The 22591-nt window shown below is 38.2% G+C and overlaps 1 protein-coding gene across 11 annotated transcripts in view; it reads left to right on the forward strand.

Annotated features, from left to right (window-relative positions):
• Positions 1 to 22591, forward strand: part of robo2 (roundabout, axon guidance receptor, homolog 2 (Drosophila)) — a 572271-nt gene that overhangs the window by 309309 nt on the left and 240371 nt on the right. The window contains exon 1 of one of the 11 annotated variants that reach the window (XM_052106912.1): positions 16930 to 17639. The exons of the other annotated variants lie outside the window; for them this stretch is intronic. Within the exon in view, the coding sequence (XP_051962872.1) occupies positions 17582 to 17639 (58 nt within the window). The 5' untranslated portion in view covers positions 16930 to 17581. Of the gene's footprint in view, positions 1 to 16929; positions 17640 to 22591 lie in introns of those variants that run through there. 11 annotated transcript variants of the gene reach the window in all.

Consider the following 22591-nt stretch of genomic DNA (forward strand, 5'->3'; position numbering starts at 1 on the left):
TCATCAGACCAGGCAACATTTTTCCAGTCTTCAACTGTCCAATTTTGGTGAGCTCTTGCAAATTGTAGCCTCTTTTTTCCTATTTGTAGTGGAGATGAGTGGTACCCGGTGGGGTCTTCTGCTGTTGTAGCCCATCCGCCTCAAGGTTGTGCGTGTTGTGGCTTCACAAATGCTTTGCTGCATACCTCGGTTGTAACGAGTGGTTATTTCAGGCAAAGTTGCTCTTCTATCAGCTTGAATCAGTCGGCCCATTCTCCTCTGACCTCTAGCATCAACAAGGCATTTTCGCCCACAGGACTGCTGCATACTGGATGTTTTTCCCTTTTCACACCATTCTTTGTAAACCCTAGAAATGGTTGTGCGTGAAAATCCCAGTAACTGAGCAGATTGTGAAATACTCAGACCGCCCGTCTGGCACCAACAACCATGCCACGCTCAAAATTGCTTAAATCACCTTTCTTTCCCATTCTGACATTCAGTTTGGAGTTCAGGAGATTGTCTTGACCAGGACCACACCCCTAAATGCATTGAAGCAACTGCCATGTGATTGGTTGATTAGATAATTGCATTAATGAGAAATTGAACAGGTTTTCCTAATAATCCTTTAGGTGAGTGTATATATATATATATTTTTTTTTATATATATAAATATATATTTCCCCCGGCCTTACTCTCCACAAGATGGAGCTCGGCCACACCTCCACATATATATATATATGTGTTCGCTGTCCTTTTCTGTGTATCGCGGCGCCATTTTGTGGTTCGTTCTGCATAACGCGGCAGCTCATTTTAGCTTATCGTGGCCCATTCGGTTCGTTTCGCGGCCGACCCACCGGCCCGCTCGGCTCTTCCGATGGCCAGTTCACCCCTGATCGGCCACAAAGAGCGTCGGCCCACCGGGAAAATGCCTGGTATGCCAGATTACCAGTCCAGCCCTGCATACATACATACATAATAATTATTAGTAGTTATATTTTATTTCTCCTTTATGTCTAACATTTTTATTATTCAACATTATCCTTTTTACCTCATTTGTCAAGAATATGTTGCACATTTTGTCTTTTAGTCTTATATTATGTAAGTTGTTTTGCACTATCTTGATTTGATTTTTATGCAGTCAGTTTGGCAATACGAATGTACAAATAATTTCCATGCCAATAAAGCTGAAACTAAGAGAGAGAGAGACAGACAGAGAGAGAGAGAGACAGAGAGAGACCGATAGAGACAGAGAGAGAGCACTTCATTTCTCAGATTTGTCTAAGTTTATGTTTATGTTTATACCGTGTATTATTATTAGTTATCTGAAAGACAATTTGTATTGCTGTATGGCAAATATACTTGCTGTGTTAAAGGGATGTTCTAGGTTTAATACAAAATTAAGCTGAATCGATAGCATGTGGCATAATGCTAATTACCACAAAAAATGTAAGTAAAAAAATACAATTTAACTATTTCGTTTATATACAAAAAAACAACAACAACAGCCGCTGTTACAGTAAGGCAGTTACATAGTTCATAAATGTTAAAATGCATACAGATTCAAGTATAAATACATAAAACATATTAATTGATTTTTGTGTGATAAAATCAGGGATTTGCTGGCATTAGGGTATATACCAGGTTACAGGGTTTGCCGACATTATGTCATCATGTCAACAAAGTTGTAATAAGGAATTAACTTTACACACAGATGGTTAGTATGCATTTTTATCACACTAAACTCATGTTAACATGAACAATGTTTTAGTTTTGTGTTTTAACATTAATGGAATATCCCTGCTCACTTCCATTGCAAGTGCCTTACTGTAACTGCAATGTTTGCTTTAAAACAATAAAAAAAAAATAAGGGACAATATATATATATATATATATATATATATATATATGTGTGTGTGTGTGTTTTTTTATATATGTGTGTGTGTGTTTATATATATATATATATATATATATATATATATATACAGTGAGGAAAATAAGTATTTGAACACCCTGCTATTTTGCAAGTTCTCCCACTTGGAAATCATGGAGGGGTCTGAAATTGTCATCGTAGGTGCATGTCCACTGTGAGAGACCTAATCTAAAAAAAAATCCAGAAATTACAATGTATGATTTTTTTTAACTATTTATTTGTATGATACAGCTGCAAATAAGTATTTGAACACCTGTCTATCAGCTAGAATTCTGACCCTCAAAAACCTGTTAGTCTGCCTTTTAAAATGTCCACCTCCACTCCATTTATTATCCTAAATTAGATGCACCTGTTTGAGGTCGTTAGCTGCATAAAGACACCTGTCCACCCCATACAATCAGTAAGAATCCAACTACTAACATGGCCAAGACCAAAGAGCTGTCCAAAGACACTAGAGACAAAATTGTACACCTCCACAAGGCTGAAAAGGGCTACGGGGAAAATTGACAAGCACCTTGGTGAAAAAAAGGTCCACTGTTGGAGCAATCATTAGAAAATGGAAGAAGCTAAACATGACTGTCAATCTCCCTCGGACTGGGGCTCCATGCAAGATCTCACCTCGTGGGGTCTCAATGATCCTAAGAAAGGTGAGAAATCAGCCCAGAACTACACGGTAGGAGCTGGTCAATGACCTGAAAAGAGCTGGGACCACAGTTTCCAAGATTACTGTTGGTAATACACCAAGACGTCATGGTTTGAAATCATGCATGGCACGGAAGGTTCCCCTGCTTAAACCAGCACATGTCAAGGCCCGTCTTAAGTTTGCCAATGACCATTTGGATGATCCAGAGGAGTCATGGGAGAAAGTCATGTGGTCAGATGAGACCAAAATAGAACTTTTTGGTCATAATTCCACTAACCCTGTTTTGAGGAAGAAGAATGATGAGTACCATCCCAAGAACACCATCCCTACTGTGAAGCATGGGGGTGGTAGCATCATGCTTTGGGGGTGTTTTTCTGCACATGGGACAGGGCGACTGCACTGTATTAAGGAGAGGATGACCGGGGCCATGTATTGCGAGATTTTGGGGAACAACCTCCTTCCCTCAGTTAGAGCATTGAAGATGGGTCGAGGCTGGGTCTTCCAACATGACAATGACCCGAAGCACACAGCCAGGATAACCAAGGAGTGGCTCTGTAAGAAGCATTTCAAGGTTCTGGCGTGGCCTAGCCAGTCTCCAGACCTGAACCCAATAGAGAATCTTTGGAGGGAGCTCAAACTCCGTGTTTCTCAGTGACTGCCCAGAAACCTGACTGATCTAGAGAAGATCTGTGTGGAGGAGTGGGCCAAAATCCCTCCTGCAGTGTGTGCAAACCTGGTGAAAAACTACAGGAAACGTTTGACCTCTGTAATTGCAAACAAAGGCTACTGTACCAAATATTAACATTGATTTTCTCAGGTGTTCAAATACTTATTTGCAGCTGTATCATACAAATAAATAGTTTAACCTGTTAACCAGTTAACCAGGGGGTGATTATAATTTTATTACCTTTGTTTTATAACAAATATTCAATCAACTATCATAAACTACGCATCATTTGAAAGCTAAAACACTCAAGAATCACGTTCTGAACTTGTTTTTGCAATCAATACACCAGAGAGGAAAGGGTTCAATAAAATGCTGACAGACCGACCCTGTAAATATGAACAAAATGAACGGCAATACTTATCTTTCATCTCCTATGGTTCAGATCAGTTCGGACGAATCCAAGAAACACCAGCATACATTTCAATGTAAGGGTCTACTCTTCAAAATGCATCCCACTTTTTAATCCAAAACAACAAAAAAATAGGGAAAAAACTAAATATCCTCCTCAGTTTTCATGAGCGCTTCCAGTTAGAGTAATCCATCATGTTCACTTTCAATGAAATATCGATTCTAATTTGTATTCCAATGTTCAAAAACCATCTCTCCCCGTAGTTTGGACTGTTTCTGATAAAATGAGCCATTCCCTGTTTCTCTCCTTCAATCAGAGGCTCTGTAATGACCAAAATATGAAGGGAGCGCAACAACAGGCTGCGGGACCTGTCACTCTCGCACCTCGGTTTTTGACTGGATAAAAGCCACCCAATGTCTTGTCAGCAAAATTTTGATGGATGGGAGTATTAACCAACTAAAACACGAATGAAGTGATTGACAGTTTGCTTAGTTTACCTCAGAAGATCTGTCTAATACATAGGTCTAATACAAGTGCGTCCACTCGTGCGCTCTTCGTCATTTTACGCACAGCGCATTATTATTATTATTATTATTATTATTATTATTATTATTATTTTTTTTTTTTTTTTTTTTTTACGACTTACGGGGCACTTTTGGGGCTCTTAACATGCTCAAAAACTCTTGAAACTTTGCACACGGGTCAGAACCTGCGGTCATTAGGGCCGGGCTGAAGCTGGTAACACGAGATGTTTCTCCATGGACTCGATCCCGTATTAGATCGCTAAGTTGAAACACATCGTCTTGAGTTTTTATGTTTATGAAGTATTGGCAGTTTTTCTGTTCATATCATGTTTTTGATTATAAAATGACTAGCAAAGACACGAGGCTACACGAGTAGCTAGGTGATAGCTGTATATTATACATAAAGACATAATATTTATATCACACACACATTATATTTATGATGCATATAATATAACAAAAATGGAAGGAAAGGATTACAAGAAGTCAGGTGAAGATGGTTTTGATTATAAAATTACAGTGGAGAAGACTAGCAAGATATGAGATTACAGTCTCCAAATGGCCTTTTGGAAAGGACGCCTAGACTTTCCCTGAATAAAAGCTTACAGAAACTACATTTTTGGGAGTATCATCTTCAAATTTGAATCAGAACATGGTCAGACATTCAGTTTTATCTTTATGGTGTTTTCAGGCCTTTAACATAAAAGTCTGATACATTTTTCCCTAAATGAAGTTCATTCATAGAAATCGTGAGTCACTTTCATGTAAATTTGACCTTGTTTTACTCTGTTCCTATGCTACTTTTGAATTAATATGACTCTTGGGTAACAAAGTTTCAAGTGTCTAGTTTAAAAAAATATCAGAGTTATGAATGTGGAGCATATGGTTTAGGAGTTACAGACATTTGTATTTGGGTATGTCATTTTCCGAAAATTCTCAAAAATAGGGGTGCTGGTTAAGAGGTTAAAAATCATACATTGTGATTTCTGGATTTTTTTTTTAGATTAGGTCTCTCACAGTGGACATGCACCTACGATGACAATTTCAGACCCCTCCATGATTTCTAAGTGGGAGAACTTGCAAAATAGCAGGGTGTTCAAATACTTATTTTCCTCAATGTATATATATATATATATATATATATATATATATATATATATATATATATATATATATGTGTGTGTGTGCTTTTTTTTTTTTTGTAGTAATCAACATTATTCAAATTAACTTGTATTAAACCTGGAACATCCTTTTATTGTTTTGACAGTACTGAACTGATTTTAGAGAAATGTCCTGTCAGTTCTACATATCAGGGGCTAAATAAGCATAATTAGTCCAAATTAATGATTCAATCATTTGTGTTTTCAGACTAATTAAATTCCTCTATTGTGTGACTGTGTTGAATTTCTTTGAATTGTAGTTGAATATATTACTCCTGCTGTCATTCTAACTTAAAATCCAATTCAACTTGCTGTGGGGTGTGGCCAATTCAATTCAGTTTCTACTAAGGAGCCAGCTCTGCAATTTATTCTGCGCATAGATTTTGCATAAAGTATTAGTGAGAGCATTCTCATATAGAAATCTATTGGGTAGCAAGTATGTTTTATGAGCATGTACATATTTCTTTGTTGCTTCCATAGGTGTACTTTATATGCCTACATTTGTGTGGGTCTCTATGAGTAAGTGCTTGTATTGCAAAGCACAGCTTAATATCCAATCAGTGACAGGTTGGAAGCATTAATAAGGTGCTGATGGGGCCCTGGGCTGACAGCCTTGCTGACAGAGGAAGATCAGAAGGAAGAATCATGCCTTGCCTGGGGAGCACATGTTCAGGTAGCCCTCTCTGCCAGCCCAGGGTGTTATTACCCATGCCGTGGAGGCGGTGAAGGTGGTACCCAACCTCTGACACCTACATTAATCAAACTCAAAGCCCCCCAATCCCCCATTGCAATCCACCACCCACCCCCTAATCATCTAAATCCGGGTGCTCGGAGGCAGAGAGAGAACACGGCAGTAGCGTGAAGGATGTCCACTAAACTGATCCCTGTTCAGCTTTCACACCTGAACATGACTGATGGGGTCCTCCGTACCCCCCTGACCCACCACACAATTAAATATCTGAGCCCTGACTCACCGGGATAAATTAAAGTCCCAAATTAACCTGTACCGTTGTTTTTATTTCAGTCACAGCCTGTCCCTCTGCGTCTGTCAATTCCAGTGGTTTTGATAAATGTGTGTGTGTTGTTAAGGGACAAAGAATTAAGAGAGATAAGGGAATTGTTTTTAAATCTGTACCTTTAAAATATGAAGAGGAATGGTCGTACATAGGGTACAGAATTACTACTGCAGCGAATGCAAAATACAAGTAAATATTTGCTTTATTGGGTCAAATCAAGTATATGCAATTTTATTGTATGATAAAAATGTATATTAATATATATATATATATATATATATATATATATACAGAGAGAGAGCTAGAGAGAGAGTCTGTATCTAAAAGGTGATTGGCTCTTTTACCTGTAAGGCGGGACTTCCTTTTCTACACCCACCATATTGGGTAATCCAATTTCTCCCATTCATTTGAAAACGTTCCTCAACAACTAAAGCTGGAATTCAAAAACCTGAATTCTTTTAATCAACTCCACCCTTCCACTCAGTCCGTTAGGAAGCTACATGAATGCACAGAGAATAACGTAACATCCTTTACGCAAACACAACAACCGTGCACCTGGTTCTGCTGTAGTGATTGGCAGCCACCTCCATGCTAATTATTGCTAATGACAAAATCGTCCATGCAGAGCTCAATTTGCATGTGTAAACACTAGAGTCATGTCATATTTATCCACTGCGATGGAAGCATGTGCTAATCAAAGTGATGGACTTGAGAGGTAGAAATTGTTCAGTCGTATGTGTATAGTTACGGAATGATGAGAGGGCTTTTAGTATGTTGTATTAATAGGGAAAATTAGTCTAGCTAGCCAATCAACTAAATACCAATTTGGACAGGCTGGGAGATCAGCTAGACCAGTTTAAACCATCTCAGACCAAATAATTATGTTTTTCAGCACTGGTACCAGTACATCCCAATTGAAATGGAACCTCATAAGTCACCAATTTGCAGTGCTCTTTATAGGCATCATACAAATAGCGCTTGTCATTAATATGTAAACAAAATACAATACTCTAATAAGCATAAAATACTTTGTATTGTTGTATTGTTTTTTAGTATTGAATGACTTCTAAGTATCTATATACTCTCTTTCTTCATCACACTTGAACTCAACATGTTGCTACCAAGATTTCTGGTACCCAGACATTGACCTCATTCTGCCCAGTTAATTACAAGGGTCATCTCCCATCAGACATTTTTACATCAATTTAAATATGTTTATATTTTTCTGTGGTGTTACAGTTACTGTTTTGCGCGAGCAGGTACGGGAGAAAAACATGTTCTGGTCCCTCGGAAACCAGGAAGTAATTGCATTTAATGGTGAGCACAATTTGGAGGTTGCATTTTCCCTCTAACAATAGGCTACATTTTTACTTTACTGACCGTTATGTTTAGGGTTGGGGTTAGAGCGTATGGTTAAAACAATATGCGTTCCTGTTGACAGTATTACATTATCAACATCTAAAATACAACTCACTTTACAGCTGGCTTTTGGTGCCACTCTGTGGACATTTCAACTGAAAACCTGAGCTCCCATGTGCCCATATATTCAACAACACTTCCAGCTTTGGCCACTGGAGGCAGTGGTTTAAACTTGCAGCCTAATTTTGCAGAATTCGCAGGAAGATCATTTTGTATTTTCTGTATTTTGTGAATAAGAATTAAAGGGGTCATGTTTATATTTAATTAATATAATATAATATAGATAATATTTTCCCTGATATTTAGACATATAAGAGGTAACGCACAATAAAAACATAATGCAAATTTCAGAACTCAAAACTTCCTCCCAAGTCTAAAAAGAGCCTTTATAGTTGCCACCCTGATGAAATGTTTCTTTTTGAAATCTGTTTGTGATGTCATGAGAAATTGCTCATTTGTATTTTCACATCCCACAACATCATGGAACCCTTGTCCCCGCCCACTGGTGCACAAATAAGTCAAGAGAGGAGGCTATCTCTCTTGGCAAATATTCTTAACATAGCACTTAAGGGGACCCATAAGGACTATTTTGGATTATTTTTGAATATATTTATGCACTAGACAGACATCTTTGACCACTTGATGCATATCTCATGCCGCTTTTAAAAGACGCTGTGTCAAGTTACAACTCTGAAATGGAGAAGCAGTTCTTTTTCATTCAGCTACTGCCTGTGTTGCTTTAAGCACAAACACGTCATGGACGCATCCTTTCGCCCATCTGTGCTGTTTTTAATTGTTGGTATATTTAAACATAGGACATCTTTGTCGATGGACGTCTTCGACCGTGTCTGTGTGTTTCCACCTCAGTGCGCCTTAAGTATGTATGTGCATAATTTAACCATTCTTTGGACTATATACGTGTGGTTTTTTTCTGGCTCATTTCAGCATGGATTGCATGTGAACAGACAAAATACATTTCAAGTTTGCAAATGAGGGGGCAGTTAAAAACACAAAAATGTAAGTAAACATTTCATTCAAGAATATTTCAAATATCATGACTGTTTGTGCTTGAGATGAACAGTATAATATAGTCGGATGCAATGTGTTGGATGTGCGAAATTTTCTTAATTTTATGTAGTTCTTCCGATTGAGTTTGCTGAATTTGAGGGGCTGTGTGATTTTAGCCAATCAGAACAGTGGGCATTTACTTTGAAGTTTTAAGGAGGCGCTTAGGCCAAAACTGAGTGTTTCAGACAGAGGGTGATCATATATTACTAAATTGTGACTGTATTGGTGCAAAAAAACTTTTATAACATTATCAGTAGATTTAGGGAAGATAATACAGTTATAAAAAAAAGCACTTCAAGTGATACGATTTACAATGAAATCCCAGTCATGTCCCAATCTGTTTTAGCTCTATGATGATTAATGGTGAGACTATGAGGTCCTGTAACTCATTTAGACCTCAAATAACCACTGACCTCATGAAGAAACCATACTTTTTCACAAGGAGACTGGACCTTTACATTCTGAGGATTGACTTATGCGGTGTTTGGTATTTCCAAAATAACTACTTGATTCTGCTATTCACTTTTTTCACATGAAACCTTGCCTGCCTCCACCTGAAAACCACAATGATAAAATTAATCTTCTCACAGGTCTCTGCATGTCAATGTCAGAAAGAGACAAAAGTCAAGTCTATCAGGAAAAGAATGATCTGACCTTTTTAGGTGCACGATACCTCTCCAGATGGTCTACAGACAAAAAACCCAGGGAGGCTCCTGATAGATGATTTGGTTTGATGAGATTACATGGCCATAATTGGCCAAATGAGTTGACAGGGATAGGCACATGATTGGTTTAGGTGGAAACAAACGAAGGGTTGCAGCATGTGGCAGTGCACTGGTGGCAACTCTGCCATTGTCGGTATGGGAGATGTTGGAGGGATGATTTGATGTGGGATGTGGGATTGCTCATGTGTATGAATGTGTTTGACTTCCGTAGGGCTCGGATGAAAGCTCGCCCTTGTAATAGCAAAGGGTTTATTCAACCATATGAATGCTAATCTCTGTTATTTCTCATGATTGACAGCATGCTGTAATTTTTCTGCTTTTAGGCTCCTTTGAGGTAATTTACATTTTGAATGTTCCACGTAAGAACGTGTAATACATTTAGTTTTGTTTTATGCCCCATTGGTTTTATTAGCTGACTAAAGCTAGGAATAAAGGCCGTAACAACAATATACATTGAGGGGGACAAGTCCCCTCCAATAATCAGACATGGCCAGATTGAGTTTTTAGGTTGTGCCAAGGACAGTGTCATATATTTGTAATGCAAATATTATTAGGTAATCATTTTAAATCAATTTAAGATTTTCTAAAACATTTCTTTATGTCTTTAATTAATTCTGAATTTTGTACAGCATCTCCTAAGAGTCTTTTTTTATAAGAGACCATTTTAGTTTGAGGATGAGCCACCAGTTAGAGTAGTTCGCCTAAAAATGGAAAATGTACTTTTACTCACTCATTTACGCACCCTTATGTTGTTTAAAACCTACATGCTGTTACTTTGTCTTGGAGAATAACAATAGATATTTTAAGCAGCTCTATTCCATAGAATAAAAGTTTATAGTAAGCAGGAGCTGTCAAGCTTCATAAAGGACAAATACTATTGAGCAATATTAAAGGTTCAGTATAAAGACATCAATACAGTAGTCCATATGACTTGTGCACTATTTCCCAAGCTTTCTGGGGCTATACAACAGCTTTGTGTTGTATGGACTACTTTGATGGTATATTAATTATGATTTTTCATCTTTGGACCTAAAATGGTTTGGTCCCCCAATGTTCAAGAGGTGGTTAAGACCTTGCTAGGAATGAATGTGGATGGTATCAACCATTAAACATAAAAACACATTCAGACATTAGAAGGCCAACACAGAATCTGCACACATTTCCTGCGATGATTGAGGGGGGGAGGGGGGGGTGTAAGCAGAATTTTGCTAAATGGTTTTAAATGTGGTCAAATGTGTTAAATATAGTTGAGAGTTCCCAATCATATAAGCCAAAATATTGAATTAACAAACATGCAAGAGTCAAATGATTTGTAGAACTTTATTTGATGTGGATTTATGTTTTTGGGCACTGATTAATGACACTAATATGTAACTAACGTAATATTTTTGTCACGATCAAGGAAAACCTGGAAATATTGGGGAGTTTTAAAATTGCGTGTTCCTGAAATGGAAAAGCTACAATTTGATTTTCAAATCTAGCACACAACACAATCTTGAAATTCATTAAATTTCTACTATATATACAGTGCATATATACGTATATATATATATATATAAAATTATATATAATTTTACATTTATTTCGAATTACGCTCAGCTCTAAAATATTTTAGCAGCTAGATAGTGTTCATATGTAGAGTAAAATATACTTGCTTTATTGAAGAGAATTGTTCTTTTGAGTATTTTTTTTATCACAAATCAGTCTGAATCAAAAATCTGAATCAAAAAGTCCTTGTCCAGTTATCAAAAACGACTGGAGAAGTCATTGAAAATCAAAACTGATCACACTGTGAATTCAACTATAGTAGGTTGAATGTTTTGCTGCTGAAATCGGTCTGTGCTTACCATAATTTAGTCCCAGAAGCTGGAAGAGTTTTTGAACATGTAGTCATGTGTGAGCTCCAGTTTCTTGGTGAAATGTCCTCTATTTAATTCAAATAAATCCATTTTCAGCCAATGTAATGTACTCTACAGGGACACAGATGTCTTTAAAGATAAAGGGATACAGTGAAAAGATTTAAAACAGAGATAAACGCATATAAAACAAGATTGAGGTGGAGATATAGGGGAGAGAAATTGAGTTCCTTCGTCTAGCAATAAAGTGGAGACACGCGTTGTATATGGATGTGTAGAACAGCATTCTCACTGAGATGCCACATGGGCCTACTACACTTTAGTTTACTACACATAAATACTGCTCAACATATCGAGAACAGAATGTGGGCTCAGACATAAATATTGTTTCATGTTGTTTTCCCCCACACATACATCTTTCTACTGTGCTACATTCACATACAGAAGATTTTTATATCTCTTTATATATTGTTTACAACTTTCCACATCTCGCTCACTACCTAGTCCTCATCATTTCTATTTTAATGTGCTTTTTATTCATGAAAATTGTTTGTACCTTCATACTCTGCTAAATAAAAACCCAATCATAAACCAGCCTAACCTGGTTTGCTTCTCTTTGTTGGTATCCCAGTCCAGCCAGGTTAATCTATTGGATGGTTTTAAGAATTTTGGGCACATTTCAGTTGCTTAAGGTGGGAGTGCAGCTTCAACTAGCTATGACCAGCAAACCATGTTGTGGTTGGTTGCCAGAACGTTGCTTTGGGGTTGCTAAAGTGTTCAAAGACTTCTGCTAAGTAGACTATTGCTAACTGTCCCAAGTCAAAAGTGTCGACCAGTCTCTTAGTCTCTTAAAGTAAGAGTCTTTAAGGCTACGTCTACATGCTAAAATGCTAAAATGCTCTCAACGTCCACACTAATGTTTTCAAGTGTTTTCCAAAGGTTACTCGGCCAGACTGAAACGTATGAAAATGCTTAAATCGTGTCACTGCGCATGCGGAAAATCCCCACTGCATGTACGGTGAAATGCAATTGTCCTCGTGTTCCTTTGAAGGAATGCAATGTGAAGGTTGTACAAAGTGACATTTATATTTTAACAAAGCTATCAAAGTGAGTATCAGGCACAACAGCGCCGCTATAACACAGGCCGGCATCTTGACTGTTTTGGTTGGATAAATAAATGGACTAAAAATGCGTAATCGTTTTCCAAAACATACGTTTTCACAGTCCACACTACAACGCGAAAACCCCGTTTTCAAATGTATCAACTTTGGAGTGCGTTTTCAAAAAGCTCCGTTTTCGCGGACAAAAACGGCGTCTCAGTGTGGACGGAAGGCCAAAACGGAGAGAAAAAGATGCGTTTTCAAACTAAAACGTATTAGTGTGGACTAGGCCTTATATTCTTGTCCCTAGGTATGGCTTGGGTCCCTCCTTCAGTTAAGAGCACACCTCTCCTCCAAAAATTGCACAAATTCAGGTATCATTGGTGTCTTTAGAACATATGGTGAAAGACTAAAGGTTTGGGATTTGTTCAGTTCCTTACCCTTAGTATACCTTAGCAAGGACCACTAACAAGAAACAACGAAAATATATTATTATGTTTCAGCTTCTGTACAGTGTCTTGTTTCCTGTTTAAGACTCTAACAGGACATCCACAATGTAAATTTTGTGCCTTTTAATGCCCTGTTCAATTGCACAATTTACCTGTGACCCACATCAAACACGATTCAATCATGCGTTCCATTGTAAAGCAGCTGCCTGCATTGCTATCTGTTGGGCACAACAAAGGAATAATGAATTCACATTCACCGTGCTCCTCAAACGCATGGATTAAACTATATGACTTATCGCTGGATCTGGCTCGTTGACAGCACTCACCGCAAACTAAATGTTACAGCAGTAAAAACCTTGACAAGCCTCAACATGCTGAGACAAACAAACAGAGGAGGTGGAAAATGCTTCAGAGTCAAAGCTATCATTATGTACCTACTGAGAACTCTTTTAAAAGAAGCACTGTGATGACACTGCAAAGGTGTGTGTGAGACACAGCAGGCAATCTCTGTGTAAGAGAGGCCACAAGAAGAGGATAAGAAAAGAAAAGATATTTGTTTTTTAAGTGTCTGTTTTTGATTGATTTCCATAGAAGACCTTTTATTCTGCTTTGATGCCAGAAATCGGGGGGATTCCAGCAGGGATTCTGGCCCCTGTGCTGCCCGCACACGTCCATGCAAACTTCTGAGGTGCCAGGGCCTTGTTTGATGATTTTACTGGTCTGCTTTTATCGGGCTCCTGCCTCAGGTTGACTGCTATTGATTTAAGGTTTCACGGCAATTCAAAGCTTCTTTTATTCATAGTCAAGCTCTATTTAAGCCTGAAATTAACTCTGATATGGCTCAATTGAATTATTTAACATACGTTTGTAACTGGACCTAGAATTTTTGCTCACTCTCAGTCATTCACAGTGCAGTTTTTGTGTCCCATTTGAATTTTCTGGACTCTTATCTGGTTTGTTTTTGTCTGTTTTTTAGCACACTGATGGGGTAATAGAGTTTCCTTTAGAGGAAGCTTTAATGTAGTTTTCTATCATTGATATACTATGGTAGTGATGAGCCATCCATATTTTTACCATAGTTTACTATGGTCTTACTTCATATGCCTCACTTATATTATGCATACTTTCAAAGAAGTATGGTACATTTTCATTAGGCTCAGTTAACATACAACATTTTGAGACCACTAGCGAAACTGACCTTTTGTGTATAAAGGTGCGTACACACTGCCAGCGACATCGCGCGCAACAGCGACTCAATACCATTCATTTTCAATGCGAGCACAGCGACTTCCGGCGACACGAGCTGTCGCGACCGTTGGCGCTAGATGTGGGCGTGTCCAGCGACGCAACAAAGTTGAGAAAAGTTCAACTTTGGAGCGACTAACGGAAGCGACAGCCAATAGGAGAGACGACGGGAGAGCTCACGTGTCCCTTCTCTCTCTCTCTCTATCAAGACGGATGAAAGGCTAATTCTTGCTGTTAGAAATTTGCCAGTGCTCTATGATATGTCTCTTCCCATGTACAAGGACATTTTTAAGAAAAATACTGCGTGGAAAGGTGTATCTGAGATCGCGGGGATTTTATGGACCCAGAAAGACCGGCATTTGCATTTTCGCCGGAGATAAACAGACGCTATGGCAAACAGCACGCCTTGTTTCTCATTCATCTTTGATATAAAGCATTTTACGTACTGATTCCATTTATATTTAGTCTTTTCCCTCCAAAATGTTTGTTTTTAGTGGCAAGAAAAGAGATTCGCTGTCAACAGCAATGGAATGACATCCGTGAATGTCATTTATAAACGTTACTAGGCAACCAGTAGTGGGAACACCCACTAGCGACTTCACCGCCAGCCACTGGCGACTTGCAGCGACAAAGTCGCTGGCAGTGTGTACGCAGCTTATGAGTGGTCAATATCACAATGTTTTATCATTTTCTATTATAGCACAATATTCTGTAAAGCTGTTTTGTAACGATGAGTGGTGTGAAAAGTGCTATGTAAATAAAAATGACTTGACAATCTCAAATATTTTATGTCTTACATTTTCTTCCTTTTACATTTTTTTCCAAAATCATTAAACCTTTAGTTTGTCTCCAGGTTTAAACCTTTTGTTTATTTCTAGGTTTAAAAAATAAATACAAATAAAAATCCAGATTTTCAATGTGGTCTCAGACTTTTGGACCTCACTCACTTTATTTAGCAATATTTCAACATTTGCTGTAAGAAAGATCATTAATATGACTCCAGTGTCTTTTTTGTATACTTTGGACAGTCTGTTTAATTCTGTTTAAAAATTAGGGTTAATATGCTCACAAATGGGCCCCAATATGCTACTGACATATATTTTGGAGCAACTGTAGGAATGCTCAAGGGCCTTTGTTTGATTCAGTCTTGTGTATTGAAGCCTTTAGAGGGCGCTAAAGACTGGCCCACTCAAATCAGTGTGGCTATGAAACCAGTCAGTCAGACCGATGGAGATACAGGCAACAAGCCATGGACCCTGTGCAGTCGGGCTGTGCCACATTTTACAGTATTTATTCACCCTACCTGACACTCAGTCTTGAATTACATTTTCAAAAAGGCATCCCTAGCCAAAAGTACCTAAATAACAAAAGGTGAAGTTTATGAAAAACAGCATTTATTTGTTTTTAATAATGCAAAGCAATGCCAGGGACATTTATTTCCAAAATTACTTTTAATGCCAGTGGGTAAGTTAAATTTGTCCCAGAAAATGAGATTTGTGTGTTTCACCCCCAATATTCTCCATCAATGCAGGCTAGCCTATTAAATTTTAATGAAGCCAGTTATATTATCTCAGACTTGAGCTGACACTGGAAGATGATATTTCAGTAAACAGTGCATTTCCACTATGTAATAATTTATAGACTGTAATATATAATGCAAACACTAGCAATACAGTTTATCTATCTATCTATCTATCTATCTATCTATCTATCTATCTATCTATCTATCTATCTATCTATCTATCTATCTATCTATCTATCTATCTGTCTGTCTGTCTGTCTGTCTGTCTGTCTGTCTGTCTGTCTATCTATCTATCTATCTATCTATGTATCTGTCTATCTATCGTTCTGTCTGTCTGTCTATCTATCATTCTATTGTTCTGTCTGTCTATGTATCTATCTAATGTTCTGTCTGTCTGTCTTTCTGTCTATCTATCCGTCTGTGTATCTGTCTGTCTGTCTGTCTATCATTCTATCTATCGATCGTTCTATTGTTTTGTTTGTCTGTCTGTCTGTCTGTCTGTCTGTCTGTCTGTCTGTCTGTCTGTCTGTCTATCTATCTATCTATCCATCCGTGTATCTATCGTTCTGTCTGTCTATCCGTCTGTGTATCTGTCTAACATACTGTCTGTCTGTCTATCATTATATCGTTCTATTTATCTATATATCTATCATTCTATTGTTCTGTCTACCTGTGTATCTGTCTATCTAAAGGTCGGTCTGTCTGTCTGTCTTTCTGTCTATCTATCATTCTTTTGTTCTGTCTGTCTATGTATCTGTCTATCTAATGTTCTGTCTGTCTGTCTATCTATCCGTCTGTGTATCTGTCTGTCTGTCTATCATTCTATCTATCTATCGTTCTGTTTGTCTGTCTGTCTGTCTGTCTGTCTATCTATCTATCTATCTATCTATCTATCTATCTATCTATCTATCTATCTATCTATCTATCTATCTATCTATCTATCTATCTATCTAGTTCAATTCCTGTATTAAAACATGGTGGTCGTACTGTCCCTTTGCTCCGAAACCCGATGCGCTGGTGCGGTGCTCTCCGTATAGCACTTCAGGTCGACTTTGTTGGTGACACCAAGCTGTGAGCGAAGATCGGAAAAACCTTTGAACGCTCCCTAGCCACCTCTCTCCACAGCATCCTCCTCCCACCGCACTCCTCCCCTCGCAGTATTATTTTTCAGTATGAGCGTCAGTCTATGCTCGGCCCGGGAGCTGTGAGCACAGGGGTGTCAGTTATGGAGCTGTAGGAGTGCTGCGGAGCTCTCGCCCTTCCCAAGGCTGTTCGCATTCACTCATTGTAGTAGCACCAAACGATCGCACGGGGCTAGCGCCACCCCGACCCGACCGATTTACGCTGGATTTAACGGCGCGCAACAGAACTTTGGATGCGGGCTGACGGGATTTCCGGAAACGGACTTTAGATTGAAGTTAAACGCGAAGACATTTAACAATATAACTACGGAGAGGACAGTGGAAGTGATCTTTTAAGGTGCCTCAGAAAATCCCAAAGGAACCAGAGTGCGCACATTAAAGCAATCGAAACGCGTTTTGTTTGGAGACATTCGTGCGCTTTTGCGCGTCATAGCCGCTCATTCCGGCTCTGTTCTGCATTTAATTTCTGTTTCTGTTTATTAAACGCATTAAGGCTGGCTTGGTATTAATCACGGGCTGTGAGACACTAGTTCGCCGTCACCCGTGTGCGTGGATCTGATTATTCACTTTGAAAGACATCATGAGCGCAGTAAAGACTCTTGAGTTTTCAGCTGTATTTGAGCAGCTGACAGAGAGAGAATAGAGAATTACTCCAGACACTAAACGAGGAGAAAACTTCTCTAGTGTTTGCGAATTGAGGTGTGGAGTGGATGTGGACTATGACAGGATGACTCCTCTAACGCACCTTTTACTCTGTGGATTATTGTACTTTAACCAAGTGGATGGTGAGTTACTTCATTTCTCGAAGTATGACAGATGATTTTTGTCTTGGCTTTGAAGAGATCATGTTGGAAATGCTGGAGTTTTCTGAGGCTTCAATACACTTCTTGTACTAGACCTGATGATACTTTTCTTTGATTTTACTCTTTGTGGATAGGGATGCAGTCCGTAAGCCTATATAATATTAGTTTTTTGATATAGAATAATAATATAATTTTTTTGGATATTGCATTTGTATGGTTGTGTATGTCTGTTGTTTGTTATACAAATATTATAATGTTTTGCATATATTTGACTCTTAGTTGTGGAAAAAGCATTTCTTGTGCAGACATTACATGAAAACCTCTAATTTTATTCATATGTACTGGTCCAGTGTTGAAAGCAGTGGTTAGGTACCCACTAGCTTTCCATAGCAGGTGCCTCACACATGCATCTCGGAATGCGTTGTGACACCTGCTGTGGGTGCGCAAGGCGTGGCGCAAAGGTTGTAAATATGCACCCCAAATAAGAAACGCAGGGCAACCGGGATAAAATAAAACATACATACTTATCATTTTACCTTTATTCCCCAAATAATTATCCTACTATTTTTGTTGGAGTGACAGGAGCCTATTGAGTATAAATAAATATGGTTGGCTTACTTAGATTTAACCTAATGTGAAACCGTTAATTGCATCAATTACGCAAAATGAGACATTACAGACTGAAAATCTTGCCGTATAGATATTTACTCCTGTGCTGTTGGGCTTAACTGTATCTTCAAATGCCTGTGTTTAGTCTCATTAAACCACACACTCATGCAATATGTTAAAAGCCAGAAATGGACTAAGGAGTTTTATTCCAGTAAAACTCATATGGGCTTATATGCTTTATGTAATATTTGAAAGAGCAGCTTTATGTCATCTGAGCGTGTCTTTTCACTCTATTCCCTAAACTGCTCAGTTCTATAGATCAAGACCTTAATGCCACAGGACGTTTGGATAGCCAATCACATCTCCCAATTCAGGACTCCCTTAGATACATAATCTCTCATGTAATGTGGCCTGATAATTAATGGGCAACAAACATGGCACACAACACTTGGTAACTTTTTAATGAATCCCTAATGAAGATACTCTCGTTAAGAGATTAATAGCTTTTTTTAGTCATATAAGCTTATTAATAGTACGTTTGAATATAATATGCTTGCATAGTTGAAATATAACATGCCATTATATATATATATATATATATATCAGCCACAACATTAAAACCACCTGCCTAAAAATGTGTGGGTCCCCCTCGTACTGCCAACACAGCACCAACCATTTTGCCAACCATTTTCATAGCATTCTGAGATGCTATACTTCTCACCACAATTGTACAGAGTGGTTATCTGAGTTACGGTAGACTTTTGTTAGTTCGAACCAGACTGGCCATTCTCTGTTGACCTCTCTCATCAACAAGTCGTTTCCATCGCAGAACTGCTGCTCACTGGATGTTTTTTTGTTTTTTTGTTTTTGGCACCATTCGGAGTAAATTCTAGAAACTGTTGTGTGTAAAAATTCCAGGAGATCATCAGTTACAGAAATACTCAAACCAACCCATCTGGCACCAACAATAAGCCATGCAGTTATCTAATCTGCCAATCGTGTGGCAGCAGTGCAGTGCAAAAATCATGCAGATATGGGTCAGGAGCTTCAGTTCATTTTCACATCAACCATCAGTATTGCGAAGAAATGTTATCTCAGTGATTTTGACCGTGGTATGATTGTTGGTGCCATATGGGGTGATTTGAGTATATTTGTAACTCCTGATCTCCTGTAATTTTCACACAGTTATAAACGAAACATGTGAAATCCCAAGAGCGGCACTCATAATTCAGCACCACTGCAAAATTCATATAGGGCAAACACTATATTATGAGGCCATAAAATTGCATGCATAATAATTGTGGAAGAATTGGAAAGAATTGTTTAAAATGCATTAATTTTAGATGAATAGTACATCACACTGTTGGACAAAACTTGAAATTTCATGTCAACTACTCTTGATTGTAGTGTATGGCGTGTTTATATAAGGCAAACATGGGCTAGTATTTGGGTTTTGGGTAGTATTTGGGGTCCCTTTGTTCCCTATTGCAAATGAACAGTCCATATTTATCTTCAAGACAGTCACATACACATTACATTAGCTGTGTCAAGAGCGTCTTTGTCCTAAAGGGCTGTTTCACACTTAACATTGTTTGCTCTGGTTTTGTTCGTGCTCTTTACAGAGAAAAAGGTGATGTTAAAGTGACTAATGAGTGGCTGAGTTAGGCTACAGCCTCACTTCTGTTTTCTCTCTTTTTGTGTCCCTGTATCTAATATGGAGCCTGCAAGTCTCGCCCAGTTCAACTCAAACTCTCTCTGTCTCGCCCCATTTCTGTATCGCCCCAGCTGTCGGTTGCCAGGCGCTGGTTGAAGGCATGGCTCTTAGTTTTTGGAGGGAAAGGGGTGGTGTAGGTCTTCTGGACGCTCGTGAATCACCCTAGCAAAACATTTGCTCTGTCAACCCTCCTCTTTCGTTGTCCCTCAGCCCGCTAGAGCTAATCCTGCCGTTCTGGTAGAGGAGGAGCTCGGTCTTGAGGCGCAACTCTCTCCAGGTGGACAAAAAAAAAAAGTTGGGGAGATGTATTCAGAAAAGGCAGTGTTTGTAACAAAGCTGTCCTGAGCTTGAATGGCTGCAGTCATTTGGCTCTGTTCAAGGCTGGGGTGATTAATGTTGGTTAGTGGAGGGAGGGGTGCGAATGGTCATTTTAGGGCTTAAAGTGGGTGAGAACCCAAAAAGTTGAGGAAAATCTGCAGTTCTTCTTTACACAATGCTTATTTGTGTATATAACGCCTAGAAATCAAGGGGCGTCTGTAGTTCAACTGGTAGAGCATAGCACTAGCAATGCCAAGGTCATGAGTTCGATTGCCAGGGAACACACAAACTCATGAAATGTGAACCTTTTGATTGCACTGTAAGTCACTTTGGATAAAAACATCTGCTAAATGAATACATGTGTATGTAGAAATCCAACCATTGTACTTTATTCTCAACTGTAACAGCCTGGTCTCATAGAAACACATTACTACACATACTTTTTTGCAAAATAATTTTTACGAGGCTCTTTGTAAGTATCGCGATTTGCAAAACTTTCCTAGTGAAATGTACACTAGAGATGCTGCAACAACAATGACTTTAATACCTTTTCTCACAGATCATGAGTAAAAGGGCCGATTATCCGTTCATAAACACATACTTTTTGCCTTGTTCCTCACACTATGCTATGTTGTGATGTCTTAGCATCTTTTACTATAGTGCATGACTTGTAAGGCATATATTTTGCAGATGTAAAAGCTTGTTCGAGTGCGAATGACTGATTGAGCATTTTACTTGCGATACAAAGGACAGGGGTACCAGTCTCGAAGAGCATGCGCGTCGGCACGTGAGCCAAAAGTGTAATAGAAGCACCACAATGTGACGTGGTTGCTCTAGCAATTGTGTTTTTCATCTCACATTTGCTTTTTATGACACTATCGTTTAGGTTTCAGGTTTTGGGTAGGTAGGGTTTCTTGATTTAAAACTCAGAAGAGCATTATCTTTAAAAACCTCACCACATTAATACAATTCTACAGAAAGTTTGTCTTCGTAATCTTTTAAAAAAATATATTAACATGCATGGCCTCTGAAAGGACTTTCATTTTTGGCTTACATCACCTCTTGCATTGTTTCAACCCTTCTCCAACCACTTGGCTCCATTCTGGTATGCAATGCCCACTTTTCATGATCCACTTAATTCCCAATGGATAAAGTCAAGTCCCACCTTACATTTTCATTATTGTTGAATATCCCATTTCACTCTGAAACTGAAGTAATATTGGTTGTAAACAGTATTTCATGTTGACTTTAAGGAACACTTCCTCTAAGCTGCAGTATTTTGTTCTTGTTGCAGCCTCACTACTTTTAAGTTCAACACTGCTGACCCCATGTCCCCTCATCCCAGTTTTATGTTATTATCTGGGCTCTGATCCCACAGTTTACTTCACTCCTCTCTGTGGTGTGTTGATAAGTGAGAGCAGACAATGATGCTCCACACACAAGCTCCACTGGTGGAAGAGATATGCACCCGATTGCCAGCGGTCCCTTTTGAGCCCGCTCTGACGACATCATCATCTGCCTGCACTCTGAGGATTTAGTTCTGCACCGTCAGGAGAAACTAAAACCCAAACCAGCATATGTGTGTGTATGTATCTGCAAGTGTATGACTAAAAGAACATGCTCAAATGGAATGACTGTATGTTAATACTAGGGCTGTCAATCGATTACAATTTTTAATCTAATTAATTGCATGGGATTAATCACTAATTAATCGTGATTAATCGCATATACAAATTTTTGCTGAGAAAGCCCCTCGTATAACAATAATTCAATATATAAAGATTATACATATTTATATCAATATATAATTATACATAGTTATCTTTAAATATGTAAAATTTATATATATATATATATATATATATATATATATATATATATATATATATATATATATATATATATATATATCTATCTATCTATCTATTATATATATATATATATATATATATATATATATATAACAAAAAATATTCTGATAATTAAAAAGCATTACATTCTTGTGGCAGAAGAGTTAATCATTGATAACAATACAAGTTACACCTGCGTCAGTCATGCTTGTGTAGTGTCTCGGGTGCATTGCATCATAAACATAAAATGTTTAGGTCACTGTTTCAAGTTAAATATAGTTTAATACTCAATCTTTAAACACATCTTGAGATCCCTTAGATCGCATTTGCGCTCCTTCAAGTGTTTTGAACGCAAGAATGTAACGCATGTTTGTGTTGTTCTGCCTACTGAAGTGTTTTCTTCACTGTATAAACTGTGCAGTTGCTCATACAGCTGAAATTTC

The sequence above is a fragment of the Xyrauchen texanus genome, chromosome 36, assembly GCF_025860055.1.
Source record: "Xyrauchen texanus isolate HMW12.3.18 chromosome 36, RBS_HiC_50CHRs, whole genome shotgun sequence".
NCBI lineage: Eukaryota > Metazoa > Chordata > Actinopteri > Cypriniformes > Catostomidae > Xyrauchen > Xyrauchen texanus.